Raw genomic sequence first — 16,488 nt, 5'->3', positions numbered from 1 at the left:
AAAATCTGAATTATGCGAAGTTTAGCAGATAGTAAGCGCTTGCAGATGGAGAGAGATCAAGTATTTGTGTTTTTCTTTCAGAAGCAAGGTGGACAGCATCTCAGCTTATGTGAATGAGGTAGATCCACAGAGGTGAAAGGAGATCTTACACTACCTGTGAATCACAACTAATGTTACTGCAACCTTACGGCTCCAAAGTCCCCAGATATTCCAGTCAACTTCACTGGGAATGCTGAGGGAACTCCACACAAGATGAGGTATGTCGTTATTCTAAAGCATTTCTAATGCATGTTTATGTCTTATTCTTCTATCATTGTTGTCTCTTTCATCTTAACCTCCTCAGTTTTCTCTAGTGCCACAAGCTAGACCATATTTGACTGGCCTCAGACAGAAGTGCTGGTGACAGACAAGAACTAAAATATTTGCATAAAATAGGAATATTTATTGGAAATAAACAGGAATATATATTGGAAATATATATTTCCAAACAATGCCTCCTAAGGAAACCATCTGTGCAGGATTTTCAGATGATTTTTCAGACCCAGATCTCAGATGTGGAGAGCTATGCAATTTTCTCCTAGACAAACTGTAGTTAAAACAATTTGAATTAGGCTTGCCAAATATTTGCCAGCAATTATCACACTCAGCTGAATATTTGCCTCACCCTCCTGTAGTATAGCATATGTGTGTGCATGCACCTTAATTTGACTGGTGTGACAAATAGCAGAATAGCTCCTAAAGTCAGGCAGGAGGTATCATGTTCCAGGGCATTACACCTGTCTAGGATTATCAACAGATCAGCTTTGAGACTTCTCAGAGAGTGAAAACCAAAAGAAAACACAGCAGGTTACATAGAAAGAAACAAAAAGTTACAATATTCATCATAACTTTGTCGTCTCTTTCTATACCGCAGAAAATATGAGAAGAAAGTAATGTTTTAACATAATGAAGGATTGTATGCAGAGTAAATGGAACTATAATTTCCACTGTGTTCTTAGAGATTAGAGAATTTAACTGACATTTCTGCAGCAGCCACAAGCCTATGTTGCATGCAGACAGCAATTAAAAACAGTGTAATGGTCACTGAAACATTCATGTGTACATGCAGTATGCAAAACTGAAGCTGTCCTTTGCTGAAAATCTCAGTTTATTGTAGTAACACGGGGCTGAACTACTGATTTTGGCTGGCAGTAGATGGGAGTGGGTTGCATTAGCATATCAGTAATGTACTAAATTTTATATAAGATAAAATAATATTTTTATCTAAATGCAGTGAATAAAACCTTAACTTCTGTGATTTACAGTACTACCATGAACTCCCAACAAAATCATAGCCCTATAAAATTCTCTTAAAATAAACTATTCCTTGCATGGCTTTTTTTCTCTCACATTAATATGATGATTTACTGAGCTATAATCTAAATGTATACTTCCTTAATTTAATCATACACATGGAAATATGCTAAAAGAGAGCACAAAAATTATTTGCAAAATATTATTTAAATTATCTCTGCATTACAATTAACAGGTACTTTAATATAAACAATTTTTCATTTCTAATTATTCTTGTATAATTATTTATACACAGACACAAAGGTACAGTGTATCTCATAACAAGGTATCATAAATATGATAATATACCCTTTAAAAATCAATCAGTCAAATCCATATTAAGATGTTAACTGGATGGATGAGAGCTATGAGAAGGTGTTTAGAAAGCTGTTTCTGTATCTATTTGTTGAATCAATCTATTATATGCAATTTACCTCAGTTTCTGAAGTCTTTTGAATGTACTGCTGTTCTCATAAAATTATCTCAAGCCAGAAGTCTGTTCCCCAGATCATCAGACAACCTTGAGAACTAAAGCCTGTTGTCCAAAGAAACTTGGCAAAACTTAGGTATGGAAGTGTCCAGTTCCCTTGAAACAGAATTGATATTCTAGTTCCTAAATTACCAGCAAAATGTTTAAAAAACCTGTCCTATCTGATCCATCTAATTTTCAGTGCATTGTTTTAGTTGCCCTCAATCTTGGGCAAATGTAAGTATGTGCAGATATATATCATGCACCAGCTCAGCAGGGCTATATCCATGTTACTGACTTACACACAAAGAGCATGGCAAACTGTGGAGAGAATAAATTTTCTAGAACTACCCCAAAGACAGAGGTCAAAATCCTAATAATCTGTTTATCTGATACGGCAGCTACAAATCTAGAAAAGAAAAGATTTTGGAAGGAAGAGCAAAGCCCTAGACTGAGATAGAAGAGAGTCATCTGGATGCACAGAAGCATCAGTAAGTTTGATGTTGTGCTGGTTTGTTACATCAGTAAAATTATTTTGCATCTGCCAGATTTCTTCTGTGACACAGCTGTGTCACCTTCATAGGCAAAATAGCAAACTCTGCTATTTACACAAGTAAGTTGCCACTTTTCATACGATCTCTTTAGTACTTATTGTTTAAGCATTAGACTTAAAAGTAGTGGAAATAAATCCAATTGGAGGTTGGATTAAAGTATTGGATATACCTTATAAATAAATCCATAATAAAAATGATTCAGCATCTTCAAGAAATGGTTAATCTAAACCCCAAAGACATTATTACATTCTGGCTGATATAGCCTTCTAAAATAATGAGAATTAAAACCAGACTACTATTAAATGCAGACACTGTTATAATTCATTTTTGACTTGATCTGGATGGTGCTTATATTCAGTTGTGAAAAACCTCATGAAGTATTTTACACCAACTAATCCAAAAGGCTTTAGTTGTAGAATACCATCATGTGAAAAAAAACAAGACTTAGTAATAGTATGTACTTCTGAGTGTATTGATAATTCCAAAGAACGAACTCTTTTTTAAATAAATAATTTTTAATCATGGCTTGTACCTATCTTGAGAAATTTTTCAACCTGAAACTGTACACATTTTTCTTCTGGCACGATCTGAAGCACCAAGAAAGTTAAACTCAGGAAAGTCTTATAAACTGTCTTCATTTACCTTATCTTTCTGTCTACTGGGAGTGAGGACAAGCATTCTAAAGTCTGTGGTGAAAATGACATCTTGTTCCATTCTGATATTATTTTCACCATACTATATATCAAACTTGGACCATCTTTGGATATCCAGCCTAGTTCTGCTAACTGAAACTCCTGGAATTAAGAAATCTGTGATCAGAAGTGTGAGGAGAAATACATTACAAATGGGAAACTACACTCTTTCAACCAGAATTAGCAAGCAGCTCCCTTATCGTTCCCCCCATCTTATCAGGCTTATTTCTCCATCTCTGTTCCTTTTTTCTTGAATGATCAATTTAAAAAAATAATTGTGCTACTTCATCTTGGAAAAAGGAACAGACCACAGCTGTTCCAAATATTCAGGTATTTACCTTCATCGTGTTTGTTGCTACTAGAATGTTACAGACATATGGGTTAAAAACCCACAAAACTCAAGAGAGCCAATCTAGCAGCTTACTGCTTGAGTCAAGTCTTTCTACCACATTTTAATTTGCTGATCTCATATGATTTAAAATTTGAAAGGTCCATACAACTTACTGTTTTGTGCCAGAGCTTGAAGCAGGCAGTCCAAGCATCCCTCCAAGCTATCTGCTGTGCTGTCAGTGGATGTTATCTTCAGCTTTTTCAGGGCTTCACTTAAATTATCTGCTTGATAAAAAAAAAAGAAAAAAAGGAATCAGTGTCCTCATCAATTGGGTAACAACACTATAGTCTTGAATGTAAATAGTTAGTATAATGTAAACAGTTCCTGTATCAATGAATAAGACATGTATGGTCTGTGTTCTGAAGATACAAAAAGCCAGGAGTAAAAGGTTATTATTTTATTATATTAAATTTCAAATTTATATATACATTTATCATTTTGCATCTGAAAACAGGATGTCACAGCAGTTGCTTTATGAAATGCCACTGAACAGCAATTTATCCATCAGTATTTTCTCAGCCTTGCTGGTACAGAAAACCAGCAGCCATTTCTTTGCTTCTCCCCTTGTGCGTGGGAATAAAATAGAATGGAAATAAGCATATCTTATCTTCTTCATCAAGAGAGGCAAAGTAATTGAAAATGCCAATTTCTGCATGCTGTGTAGGCTTCCATCTTGACTATTCACAGATGCCTAGTGCTAAGCTTACAGCCTTTTAAGAATTATGCCATTTTCCACCACAATGTTACAAGCATCATTCTTAATATGAATTGTGTTAACTCTTTAAATTCAACTGAACCATAAAAACAGATGGCATCTTCTTGAAATAAGAAAGTTCTGTTGTGGATTTCAGGTAATTAACTCTTCCCTCTTTAAAAAAAACCCACCACCACCCAAATGCAAATGACACTACATCGTTCTCAAAGACACCTATCTACCCCTACGCTGGGGTAGTGTGATTGTTATCATTTTGAGGATTCTATCTACTCAAGAGCAAGGTTTAAGTGCTGGCAGCTGCAGCCTGAGCCTCTGGTAAGCCCACTGATGACTAACCTCACTCTGAATGGACTATTCTTCTAAAAATGAGTGCTGATTCAGTTTCCATGCCAACTCTGACAGTAAGGAGAAAGTGTTACTCAAAACAAATAATGTTAAGTAGCGTCTCACTGTCTTTTGTTCCCAGTGGCTGATCGAAGAGCCTTGACAAAAGCCCAACACAGCCATAGGTGGAGTTTCTTTTCAATGCATCACTGGTATCTTCTGAGCCTGACTGGCAGCCAGTGCTGCCTTAGAGTTTCACACCAGCGTAGGAAGCCTCCTTCACAGGTGAGCTGGCACCTGCTGTGCTTTGCCTCCTCCTCACTTGCCTACATATGGGATGGTGCAAAGGAAAGGAGTGGAGACACAACAGGCATCTCATGAAGAGGGCAGAATCTCACTCCTGGAGCTGCTTTGCTTCTCAGCCAAAGCTGTGGCTTTTGTTCCACCTCCAGTTTTTATTAGCATATGCTTTTGTAGTTCAATATCCCATAGAGATAAAGGTAAGATACTTAATTTTGAAGTGCTCAGTATTTATGTATGAAATTGATTATATGTCTCTATGATGAGGCAGTTATTTTGTCTATTCGGTGATGAACATGTTCTTAGCAAAACTACTATAGCCAGGAGTGTCAGTAGTCCTAAATGCAGACAGCCAGCAGCGTGCTGGCAACTCTGCAAAAGCCTTTTGGCTTGGTTGTGGCTCCTCGAGATCTTAAAAAGCTTCCTCCGTACTACCTCCTCACTATGCTGAACTGCCACCTTCTGGAACAAGCTATCAGGGAAAAAAACCCTAAATTTTATTCCCCCTCATACATTACTCTCTAACAGGCTTACTGCAGTACTCTTTTTGAATCACATTTAGCCAACATAAAGTTGAACATGTACTGCAAAGTCTCATTGCTTAAAAACATTATTCAGGAGGTACCACTGTCAATTGTCACAGGTGTAGGGTATTCAACGACCAGCCCCAGTACTACAATTAATATTGTGCATTCCACCTCCTCTTATCCCTTCTTCACCTGCCTCCTTCTCATATTCTTCTCTTCAGTTTTCTGCTAATACAGCACTAATTCTCTTCCCTCCTTACAGGCATCTCATCTCCTTGTATATTCACGCACTTAACTTTGAAGCTATAGCAACATTTACAGTAAGAAGACTCAATCTACTATATATATAAAAAGCAAGGGTTCCTATAATCCGGGGAAAAAGAAAATGCAAAGATAAGAAATTCACTGTCACACCAGATTTTGCAGACTGTGAACAGAGACTATTGTCAGAGAGCACACCCAGACTTTATTTCTCTCTTACATCGTCTTCTACTTCACTTGTGCTCAATAAATCACAAGATCCCACTTATTATTTCATTCTTCTGAGCAGAGATGAGTGCTTTATATCAAATACTTGTTACTTCTTTCACCCATGCCATATCAGAACCTGCAATAGCATTAGGAAAGTCTCTCCAGTCTATTTTCCTACCTCCTCTTTCTGCTCAGTGCCATGGGAAGTTTTCCTTGGGAAACTCCACTATTCTAATACTACACAATTACAGATGATATGCAAAATTATGCATTTTGGGCAAAATTGTTCAAATGTGACTATCCAAATATTTCATTCCCTAGGACAAACAGCTCAATTTTTCATGGTACCAAGCATGTGCACATCCCACTGACATACACGGACATTTAACTGCAACTTTAAACGCACTTCAACTATCAGTGGGCACTTGTGGCAATGGTATATATGTGGCCATACTACTTTTAAAATATCTTATGAAACTATGTTGCACCGTGTGCCAAACTGCCATCCCACTAGGTATACTTGGGGGCTGTGAGTATTTTTAAAATAACATAACGTAGAGATTAATTTAGAAACCATATGCATAAAATGTGCTTTGAAAATAAATTACAATAATCTATGATTTTCTAATAAGCCTACAACTCTGAACTTCTTGCAGCTTGATACTTAATCGAACTGTGCTAAAGAAGAAAACAAAATAGGAATACTGTAGAAACAACAGATCTCTTGACACAATGTCAGAAGGCCAAGAGCACAGAGGGAAGAAACCATCCTTCAAGAAAGAACTTATTTGCTCACTTTGTTTTTTTCTGTCCTAGTCTGTCTCCTTTCTAAACTGACTTGATACCTTGAAAGAAACAGTTACTTTTGAAACCCAAGAATCTTGGACATGTGCAAACACATCTTCACCAGATTCAGAGGTTTGGTTATCTTTTTAATCTTTTTTTCTTTCGTTGTCCTGAAAAGAACAAACCCTTATAGCACGAGATGACATTGACAGGGATATTCAGAGAGAAGTGCTGTAGTGTTTCAGAGGGCTCTCACCATATAATCACACAAAGCTTCCCGACTCCTGCTGTTTCACAGTTGTCCTAAACCCATCATTTAGGGAAGAAGCTGCAAACGCTTCTCTTCCAACTACAAAACCCCCTGTTGTTTTCTTGCAATCATCTCCTGCTTACTTTTGTGTGTCTTCCTCTCCATCTACAGAGGCTGTTTCCAGGCTTATTGCTGCACAGGCTGATCAGATTCTCAGCAACAAACCCCCACTGAATAAAAGCAATGTAAGGAATTTTTTTGGGTGAGTATCCGAGAAACATGAGTAGGTACATTTTGTCAACATGCAAGTCATGTGAAAGCTCACATGACTTAGGAAGATCTAAGGGGGCAAGATTACGATGGTAAAGGTAAAAATTGGCTAGTAATGTCCCTGTGGTACAGCTGATCAACAATGTGGTATCATGTTGTGTGTTTGTGAGGCATCAAGTCTGAAGTTCAACAAAAGTATCAACTATTTTGTTGATGACCCTAAGCACAGGGAGTCTCTCATACTTACATCTGGCTTACCATATTGCTTTCAGAAAAATTAGTTATTTTATCTGGACAAAAAGCTCTGAATCCCATAGACCTTAATCCTATATATCCTAATGTTACAGACTGGTAAATTAGGAAGTCGAGTCTGCCAAGAGCTGTCACACCTGTCTGGCCCCTTCCACCTACGGTTGCATTTTGTTTTCACCAACTACTCCTGCACAAACACTCATAAAAATGAGGCAGTTTAAACACTTTGATTGCCCACATTGCTTTTCGGTAGCACAGTATTACTACTATCTCTTGCAGCCTTTTGCTATCTCTCATGCAGGCATTTTTATGGAGAAAATTAGTCAGAAACTAGCATTAGTGAATGTTTTAATACTTCATTTCATTTCACTGTACTCTTTTTTTCTGAGAGCTTTTCTGTGACTCATTCCTATTTGCAGTCACTGATTTGTTTTATACAGAAGAACTGTTCTTTCAGCTAGTAAAAATTTGGTAGTTGATCAGCTTTGTTTAGGGTCAGGGCCACGGGAGTGGTGGTTAGACGGCAAAAAGTTTGACAAGGCACCCAATAGTCTTTCTAGTAATGCAGCTTCTGAGGGTAAGAACCAACTCGCCAATTTTGCTCTGAGTCCACAGCATCTTCACCCAAATCACAGGAAAAGCCCTATTTCCAAGAGTGATGTTAATAAAATATTTAGAATGTCTTAGCTGAGTACTTAGATGGTCAGCTTTTCTCTAGACTGTTTGTTTTTCATATAACATTTTTTCCAGTATAGATATTTTCTCTACAAAATTAAGACTTTGAACGTATCATTAACACTGACTGTATCTTTTGACTGACACTTCGTAGACTGTTGTTTTTAAAGAGTCCATTACATTATACATGCAACTTAACAGATAAGGAATTCAAAATTAATAGATAATGGAATGAGACATACTGAAACATGCTGATCAGATAAACAATGAAGTTTGAGCAGTCCTGCTATTGCAGGGATGGTGGCTGTATTAACATCTGACCATTTGGAGTCTGTTCCACTGCCTCTCAGGAAACAATGATACGTCAAACTGAGCAGAAGGAATGGTGCCATTTTATGGGTCTCTGTGTGTTATAATAGCGTAAATGTCTTGAAAATATAAGTGCGTACATGCACATGGGCTAGACTGCAGAAACCACTTCATTTTCTTGTACAGACTTGAACTTACTAGAATTTCAGTCCAAACTAACCCATAGGGGCAACCAACCCCAGGCTCACCACAGCTGTTTTTGACAAAAAGTGTATTCTGAGGTGATATTATTTGAGAATCTGACACAAAGATCAGACACATAACCCATTTGGGTGAGATTTGTATATTTGGCCTGAATTACTTTTTGCAGCAGAATGCCCAGCAGCTGGTGACATCTGTAGCACAATTTTGGTCTTTAATGACCCCAGATGCTACTTCCCCAAAGAAAACAGAAGACTGGCACAAAATTATGAGAGCCCTTTAGCTTCCAGAACATCGAATAAGCTGGCAAAAATGTACAGGTCCCTTTTGAACCTATATAAACTGAGACACTTCCTCTTGGATAATTTTTCAGAAGATACTTACTCCCACACAATGTTCACACTGACATGCAAAATGCTCCAGATACAGAGTTTGAGGACAGAAGAATCTTGTTCTCACATTTAACCCATTGCAAAAAAATACTCCATCCCCTCCTGTCTTTGTAGCAGCTGCCCTCAAGTGCTCCCAAGTGTACAGTGTTTTCTGTCAAACCACCCAAAACCATCATTACAGACAACTATTTGCTCCTAGCCCATCCAGGAAATTTTTAAAACTGGCATCTAATCAGGAGGTACCTATATGCTGTCAGAGGGCAGAAGTGAAGAATTAGTTTTTGATTAGTAATGTCAGAAGACCTGGTACAGGCAGACAAGATCGACATCTTAATCAGGAAATAACTTCTTTTAAAAAACAGGGGCCTGTTTCAGTCCTGCCATGTTCATTGAGGTGTGTTAATACTTTTTCCCCCAACAAATTTTCTAGTTCCAGGGATATAATGATGGATCATTCACTGCAGGGCTCCTTCTGCAACCTGTTTTTTACGTAGGTACATTTGCTCTACTTTTCTAGCATAGTAACTAATTTTAATGAGAGTGTCTATTTTTGACAACAGTTCAGCTGCTTCATTCTTAAACACTTTCTGAATCTTAGATATAGGCCATCTGGTCTTAGAGACTTGTTACTCTTTCATTTATCCACTTGCTTCTGCATCTGTTCTTCTGACATGGGGCTTCATTTTTATTACCTGAAAGTACTGACACACGATGACTCACTGCCACTTGAGCACTAAGCTACCTAATTAGTTTTGGTAATTACCAGGTCAGCCTATACACACAAACAGCTACTTAGTCAATCCATATTGAAAATCAGGATAGAAACCTAAACGAAGGGGCATCAGCCAGCAGTTGGTACACTTGGAATCTCTTGCCAATGCAGAATTTTCTGTTTGCTTTTTATTCCCCCCCGGAGGACATTTGATATCTTTGAAACTAATTTCATGTATTATTTTTATTGTAGTCACAGATAAACAGTAGATTCTAATATAAAAAATATATTTACACTATGGCAAGGTACATGGATCTGTAGCTGTTGTTATTGGCTTCTGCTCGTTAATGATCCCCTATTACTTAAATCATGACTTGCAAAGGCTGGACTGTAAGAATGATATTTCAGAAGATTTTGCAGAACCTTGGAAGATTTTTTTCTCTTTCCTAGGAAAACGTGGTACAGATTTAGGTATCTTTATATTTCATAATTAAACACTGCAGATCTGGAATTATCTTAAGGCCTAAAGAAACCAATCAAAATTCAGTGAAATCAACATAACTTTACTGTTTTAAAAAACATCCTAAAAGATTTTGCTTAAAATCAGTCCTAGAAGAAGAATTAAACAGATTTTTTTTCATTTAATAGAAAATGCTTGATAAAGGGAATTTGTAGTGGATAAATTTCATTTAAAAAATCACCTAATGACAGAAAAAGGAATAATTTCAAATAATTAGGCTCTCAGTTTATGGAAAGACTTTTTTGGTACTTCATTACTAGCAGTAGTTGAAAAAACCATCAAGATGGCTACCAATTTGTAAAGAATTACAATTTAACTGACAAGACTGCATTTTTATTTGCACATTGTATTTTTGCATAGCTTTTTTTCTCCAGGTGCCTGATCTTCACTGAGTCATATGACCAAAACAGTTTTAAACAACACACAGAGTTCCAGAATTAAATCAACCCACATGCATTTCACCATGTAAAATATTTACCATACAATACAGTGCATGCCAGGATGTACACATGAAGAATACTGTTTTATCCAAGGGATACCTCTCTCTTTCAGGACAAATGTTCTGTCAAAGAACAGCTGAATGTCTTCTCATATCCTCCTTCTTGGCAAGTGGTTCTCCTTTTATTTACCAGATACTATGAAAAAATGCAGGATGGCTTCCTTTCTCACTGGCAATTATAAAGTTACTATCATTACATTATGTCATCATGCTTCAAAGATATGAATGTGCTTGCTTTCAGAAGGTATTTATAAAGTACAAGGGAAGCAATGCACTGTGTAAATGAATGGGAGAACTGAAAATTTAGGGTTAAAAGTATCTGCGTGGGAAGTGGGGTTTCCAACATGAGATTTTCAGGTTCCAGAATTACTACACACTCTGGATTCTTTAGGAGTCTTCAGAAGCAGATAGAGATTACACTCAGCACTTCCATAAAGCAGACCCCAACACACCATGGGCAGGTATCGGGAAAGTGTCAGGTATCACATGGGGCAGAAGGGAATCCAGTTCTTTGTGGGAACACTCATCCATAAATGCTTCTCTATACATGCCCACCCTGCTTAGTTTATGACACGGGTTCAAAGTACTGCAACATAAAAGGCAAGAGAAGGTCTCCTCTACCAGATTATTCCAGATTACTGCCTGCCCTATGCACAGAATGAAAAAAATTTAGTGGGGGAAAAACAACAGGACCAAAATGACTGTTACTTCAGACAATAGCTCAAACCTGTTTCTTGCTCATGCTAAAACAAAAATTCATCAAGCAAATTAAAATGGACAGCCTAAAGTAGACACTTGGAATAGAATATAGCTCTTTCTGAAAAGTCAGTAAATGACTGAAACAGGATCTTGGAAAAAAAGGAGTAACCTTAATACAAATCAAACCTATCATTCCCTACAATGCTCTATTACATGTAACCACCATGTGGAGCAGTACAGAAGAGACAAGCTGCATGCCTGCATGTGTCTATACATGCACACACACATGCAGCTAGCAGGACTTGCATCTCTCTACTGGCTCTTTTCTGATTTATTTTAGGTGATTTATTATGTTCTTTTGTCTTCTTTTCCTTTTTTGCTCTTCCAGATGATTTCTGCCTGAAGCACTTTTAATCTAGTAAGAGTCACTCTGTCAAGCCAAGACAGCAAGAACAGAGAACAGGTGCTAGAAAACAAACAGAAGAAAATCAAACTACAGAAACAGTACAGTCTAGAAACATCCCATTTAAAAAGAAATGTATCAAGCTTTTTCAGCTTTATCTTTTCTTTGAGATGATCTTTGCCTACATTACTGTGTCTAACCTTTTCTGACTGTATCTACTCTAAAAGTCTTGATCCTAATGTGACTCAAGTTAGCTGACTAAAAATGCCAATCTAGACATTACACAAACAAATAAGAGGAAAACACCTTCCTAAAGAGCTTTTTAATTTTTTAAAAAATTATTTCCCTTACTATATTAGAACACCGATTTCTTTTGTTGCATAATTTAACGAGGCTGCCAATTCTCTGCACTTTTTCCAAGTTCTATACAAAATATGGTTTATTAAGCAACAAAATAACCTTAAGTAATGCTAGAAGTTAGTCTGAGGGACATTTGTAGGATATTACAATGTGGGACAACAATTTAGACTTCAAGTATACATTCCTAATCAATCTAACAAGCTTACTCTACTGTTAGCTTTTTGGATAAACAAGTTAAAATTACTTTTTCTTCTTACTGAGCCTAAAAATAAAAACAAATACATAAATAAATAAATAAATTAAAATCAGGCAATACAAAGGTGAGGATACGAAGTTCCAGGACTGAGAAAAATTCTCTTTGACTTCAACAAGCTCTGGTTCTGGTCTTTGGCCTACCCTCTGCAAGAAAGTGCATATCAACTGTACAATACGAGCACACAGTGCAATATCTGTCATAACTATACCTATGATACCAGCTTGAGTTACTGAACAAATACAGGATTTGATTCTGTATAAAGCCCTCAGGCACATTTTTCACCAGCAACAGTGAGAATTTTGTCTGGGTAAGATACCCAGGCTCTAATTGTATGTCACATCAGTGTTCTTCTGTCAGATGTTATGAAATACTGATCTCTGACTACACAGCATTCTTATAGCTATCATGAGCTCCCTGAAAACCTTAAATATGGAAACAAAGCACCTGAAAGCAATAGGGTGAACCATGAGCCCACAGAATGTTACAGATTTTGTTTCTTTTCTTTTAAACTGTCTGGTTTGAAGGTCACAGAATCATGGGCTCATTAAAGCTGAAGAAGACCTCCAAGATCATTGGCTCCACCCTCTGACTGAACACCACCATGCCCACTAAAACATATTGAAAAGTGCCACATCCACTCATTTTCTTCCAGGGATGGTGACTTTACCACTTCTCTGGGGAGCCTTTTCTTGCTTTCAGTGAAGAAATTTTTCCTAATATCCAACCTGAGCCTCCTCAGGACAACTTGAGGCCACTTCCTCTTTTCCCAGTTACCTAGAAGAGGCCAACCCCCACCTTGCTACACCTCCTTTCAGGGAGTTGTAGAGAGTGATATGGTCTCCTCTTACTCTTTTCTCCAGACTGAACAACCTCAGGTCCTTCAGCTGCTCCCTGTAGGACTGTCATCCTGTGATTTACTGGAGACAAGTGAGATTCTCGGTTTTCAGGTGTTTCTTACTGACAATAAATAAATCCATGATGATGCCAGAAAAGAAGGAGTCACATAAATTCACATGGTCTTAATACATTTACCAGAATTCTTAAACGGGAATCTGACATCACTACTGTCAGTGGTTACTGATATCAGTAATTTTTTAACACTTTGTTATTTTTTGTTCTTTTTCTATAAAATACATTCTTTGAGTCTATTTTTCAGAAAGCCTGCTTCTAAGTTCTGCCTTTAATATGACCACAAATTGTATATAAATTTGTGTATAAATTGTATAGAAAAACACCTTTCTGAAATTCACAAAAAGTTGTGATACCTAAATTACCATACATAACTCTTCTTATCTATGTTACAGAAATGACAACCTCTGAAGCAGTCTTCATCTTTGCATTAAGGGAAGGTATATGTGTAATTTTGCGTAGTAGGAAAGTACATCAAGCTTTCTGACACATCCTCTACAAGTGTTTCAAAAATAGTAAGTTAAGAAACAAAATCTCAGCCCTTGTCCTGCTGGCTGTTAATAAAATTCCATCTGGTCACTTAGGAGCTGTGCCAACATTACCACACAAAGAGCTTTTAAGCTGTTTGAATGTTCAAGAGTCATTTAACAGCTTTTTTATTTACCTTTTTTTTTGTCAAATATGCACCTAATAGTATACAGATGGCTAGGTTCTAACAAGTTTACTTGTATGCAATCTTGAAACTAACCTTGAAAATAAACTGCTGAGGTTTTGCTTTGGGGTGTTGCTTGGGTTATACGTTTTTTTCTAACATTTAGGATTGTTCAGTCTACTGCTGCTCCAAGTTCCTTATTAGGCAAATACAAAGTGAAAGTGAAAACTTGGTGCCTGGTTTTTCTAAAACAGCAAACATAGTAAGAATCTGCTCAGCCTGCTCAGAGCCAACAGAATGGGAGTAGGGGACAGGGAGCTAAAGTCTCAGTAGACAGCAAGCTAAAGAAATGTTCACTGACAAAAATCTTCACAGGGAAAGAAATCCCAAGAACCATTGTGGGCAATGAGAGAGACTTCAGCAGCAGATGGAGACTATTCTCAGTGTATATTATCTGCGTATCTTTCAGTGCCAAAATCAGTTCTGGATTTATTCTCTCGACGTTGTGATAAATGGTGTGTACTTAATACATAAAAATAAATTTCACACTGTAATTTATATTCAAATTTGTATTGGAAAACCAAAATTGGTTTGCAAAATAACCCCATCCCCCATTAAAAAAACCTTCTGAGTGACCTGATCTAGCTTCAAAATTACCCAGCTTGTCACAGGAGGCTCTATTAGGTGATGTCCCCAGTGACTTCATTTTTTGTGTGAAGCTATTAGTCCATGTGTTGAGCTTGTGTAAATCATAAACACATAACACTGAATTTGCTTGGCCTGGTCTATTGCCTTCAACTATCATTGCAATAGCCAAACTATCAGGGAGGATTCAAAATGTTGCAAGACTTGCAGGGGTAATGTTGGTCCTTCACTTCTGCATAATACTGACCCAAAAGGGACAGGTGAAACAACACGGAATGACCCACCAGACTGTCAGCTCAAGGATCAGTGATCTGGGATGCGAGAAATGCACAGTCAGACAAGAATGCTATTTCACTTACAAGAAGTGGTTTAGCAATGCTCTCTCCTCATCCCTATTCCTCAACATCTTTTAACTGAATCAAGTATAAAATCCGTAAGTTAAGTGAATCAATTTGTATCTTAAATCTCTGTAGGATAAGCACTCAGTATACATGTAAGGGTCCAATTCTGTCACTATTTAATGATGGGTAACTGAGTAGTCTTACACATCTGCATAAACTCTAAGGTCCTGACATGCAGTGAGATAATAAAGGGAATAAACCTGTAAAAATATAGAGTATTTTTACTGTTGTTTTAATTAATTTGTGGGCAATTCAACCAAATGAAGTTTTGGAAAGGATCTGACTAGAAAGATCTTGGCTCTGACTTTCTCTTTCAATTCTTTACTCTGGACTTAATTAAAACAAGCTACTCCAATCTTCAAAGCTATAACATGTATGATTAGAACCCAAAGAGCAATCTACTACAGAAAATAAAATGGGTCTGAGCAGTGGAAAATAGAGACTAATCTAGGAAAAGCTGTGAAGATTGGAGGAAAGACTATTATAGATCTAAGAACATAACGATGTTTCTACTTATATTCTGTGTGATGTATTTTTCTTTTGTTTAATGCTATTTTTAAATAGCATAAACAAAATGCTATATTTTTAAAGGTATCTTGGCACCTTAAATAAAGATGTAATTGAAATACATAATTTATGGAATCTCCTTTGTACTTCTGGTCTGAAATCCTACATTTTGATCAGTTAATAACTTGAATTTCCCGGTCCTTTTCCAGGCAAAGAAATTGTCTTGTTTGTTGGACCTTCAAGCAGCTAATTTTAAATTCAAGGTTGATCAGAACACTCTAGCAACCCATTTTCTCCTAATCCAGCTATCAACTTGAGTTTCTTTGTGGCAGCTGCTACCACAGCATCTGGTGCTGAAAGAGTCCCCTTTGCATGTCAGCTCCGAGAGAAACCTTTCTGACGTCCGACACAGAACAGGTATCAGACATTGAAAAGCTTGAGGGCTCACACAGCACAGTTCAGTGAAATCTCAGCAAGGAAAGTAAGTATTTACCCTGATAGAATTATAAAGGTCATTTGTTTAACACAGAAATATAAATATAAAATAAATTTTAAAAGGTAGCAATTAAATTAGCTTAGTGGTTCCTAATTAAAAAGACATAAGGCATTTTCTTATGCAACAACACTCATGCAAGTTCCATTTTCCCTCTTGACAAGATACATATCCTAAACCAGCTGATCTACTACACTCATCCCCGCAGCTATCTTTTTATGGAAACATACAGTTTCCCCCCAGTTCTCTATCCCAGCAGAAGGCTGAATTGCAGCCTCTGCATCTTGTCAGACTGGGGGACTTCACAATGATGTTCCAAAGGGTACATATGCCTTAGATATGAAGTCTTAATAGTTGTTTATGTTGGTCTCAGAGGGCTTCAAAATTTGTGTTTAATTTGGTTTTATTTATTTTTCCCCCAAATTACCCAAAAAGTCCCTACTTTTAATTACAAACTGCATGATAATTACAAGCCTATTTTTAATTACAAACATGCATGAAAATTTTAGCCCTGAAAATACA

At 37.0% G+C, this 16,488-nt stretch overlaps 1 protein-coding gene across 4 annotated transcripts in view; it reads right to left on the bottom strand.

Annotated features, from left to right (window-relative positions):
* The window catches only part of RAP1GDS1 (Rap1 GTPase-GDP dissociation stimulator 1), a 90,927-nt gene that overhangs the window by 55,149 nt on the left and 19,290 nt on the right, over positions 1-16,488 (bottom strand). For 3 of the 4 annotated variants that reach the window (XR_011150544.1, XM_069013124.1, XM_069013126.1), the window contains exon 2: positions 3,552-3,662. Coding sequence is in view for 3 of the 4 variants with exons in the window: in XM_069013124.1 (XP_068869225.1) it covers positions 3,552-3,662 (111 nt within the window). In the remaining variant the exon portion in view is untranslated. The remainder of the gene's footprint in view (positions 1-3,551; positions 3,663-16,488) is intronic. The other variant, XM_069013125.1, reaches the window with a different exon arrangement.

This window comes from Aphelocoma coerulescens, chromosome 4 (genome assembly GCF_041296385.1).
Source record: "Aphelocoma coerulescens isolate FSJ_1873_10779 chromosome 4, UR_Acoe_1.0, whole genome shotgun sequence".
Lineage (NCBI taxonomy): Eukaryota > Metazoa > Chordata > Aves > Passeriformes > Corvidae > Aphelocoma > Aphelocoma coerulescens.
Note: the sequence above shows the minus strand (reverse complement) of the source record. Positions and strands in the feature narration are given on the sequence as shown.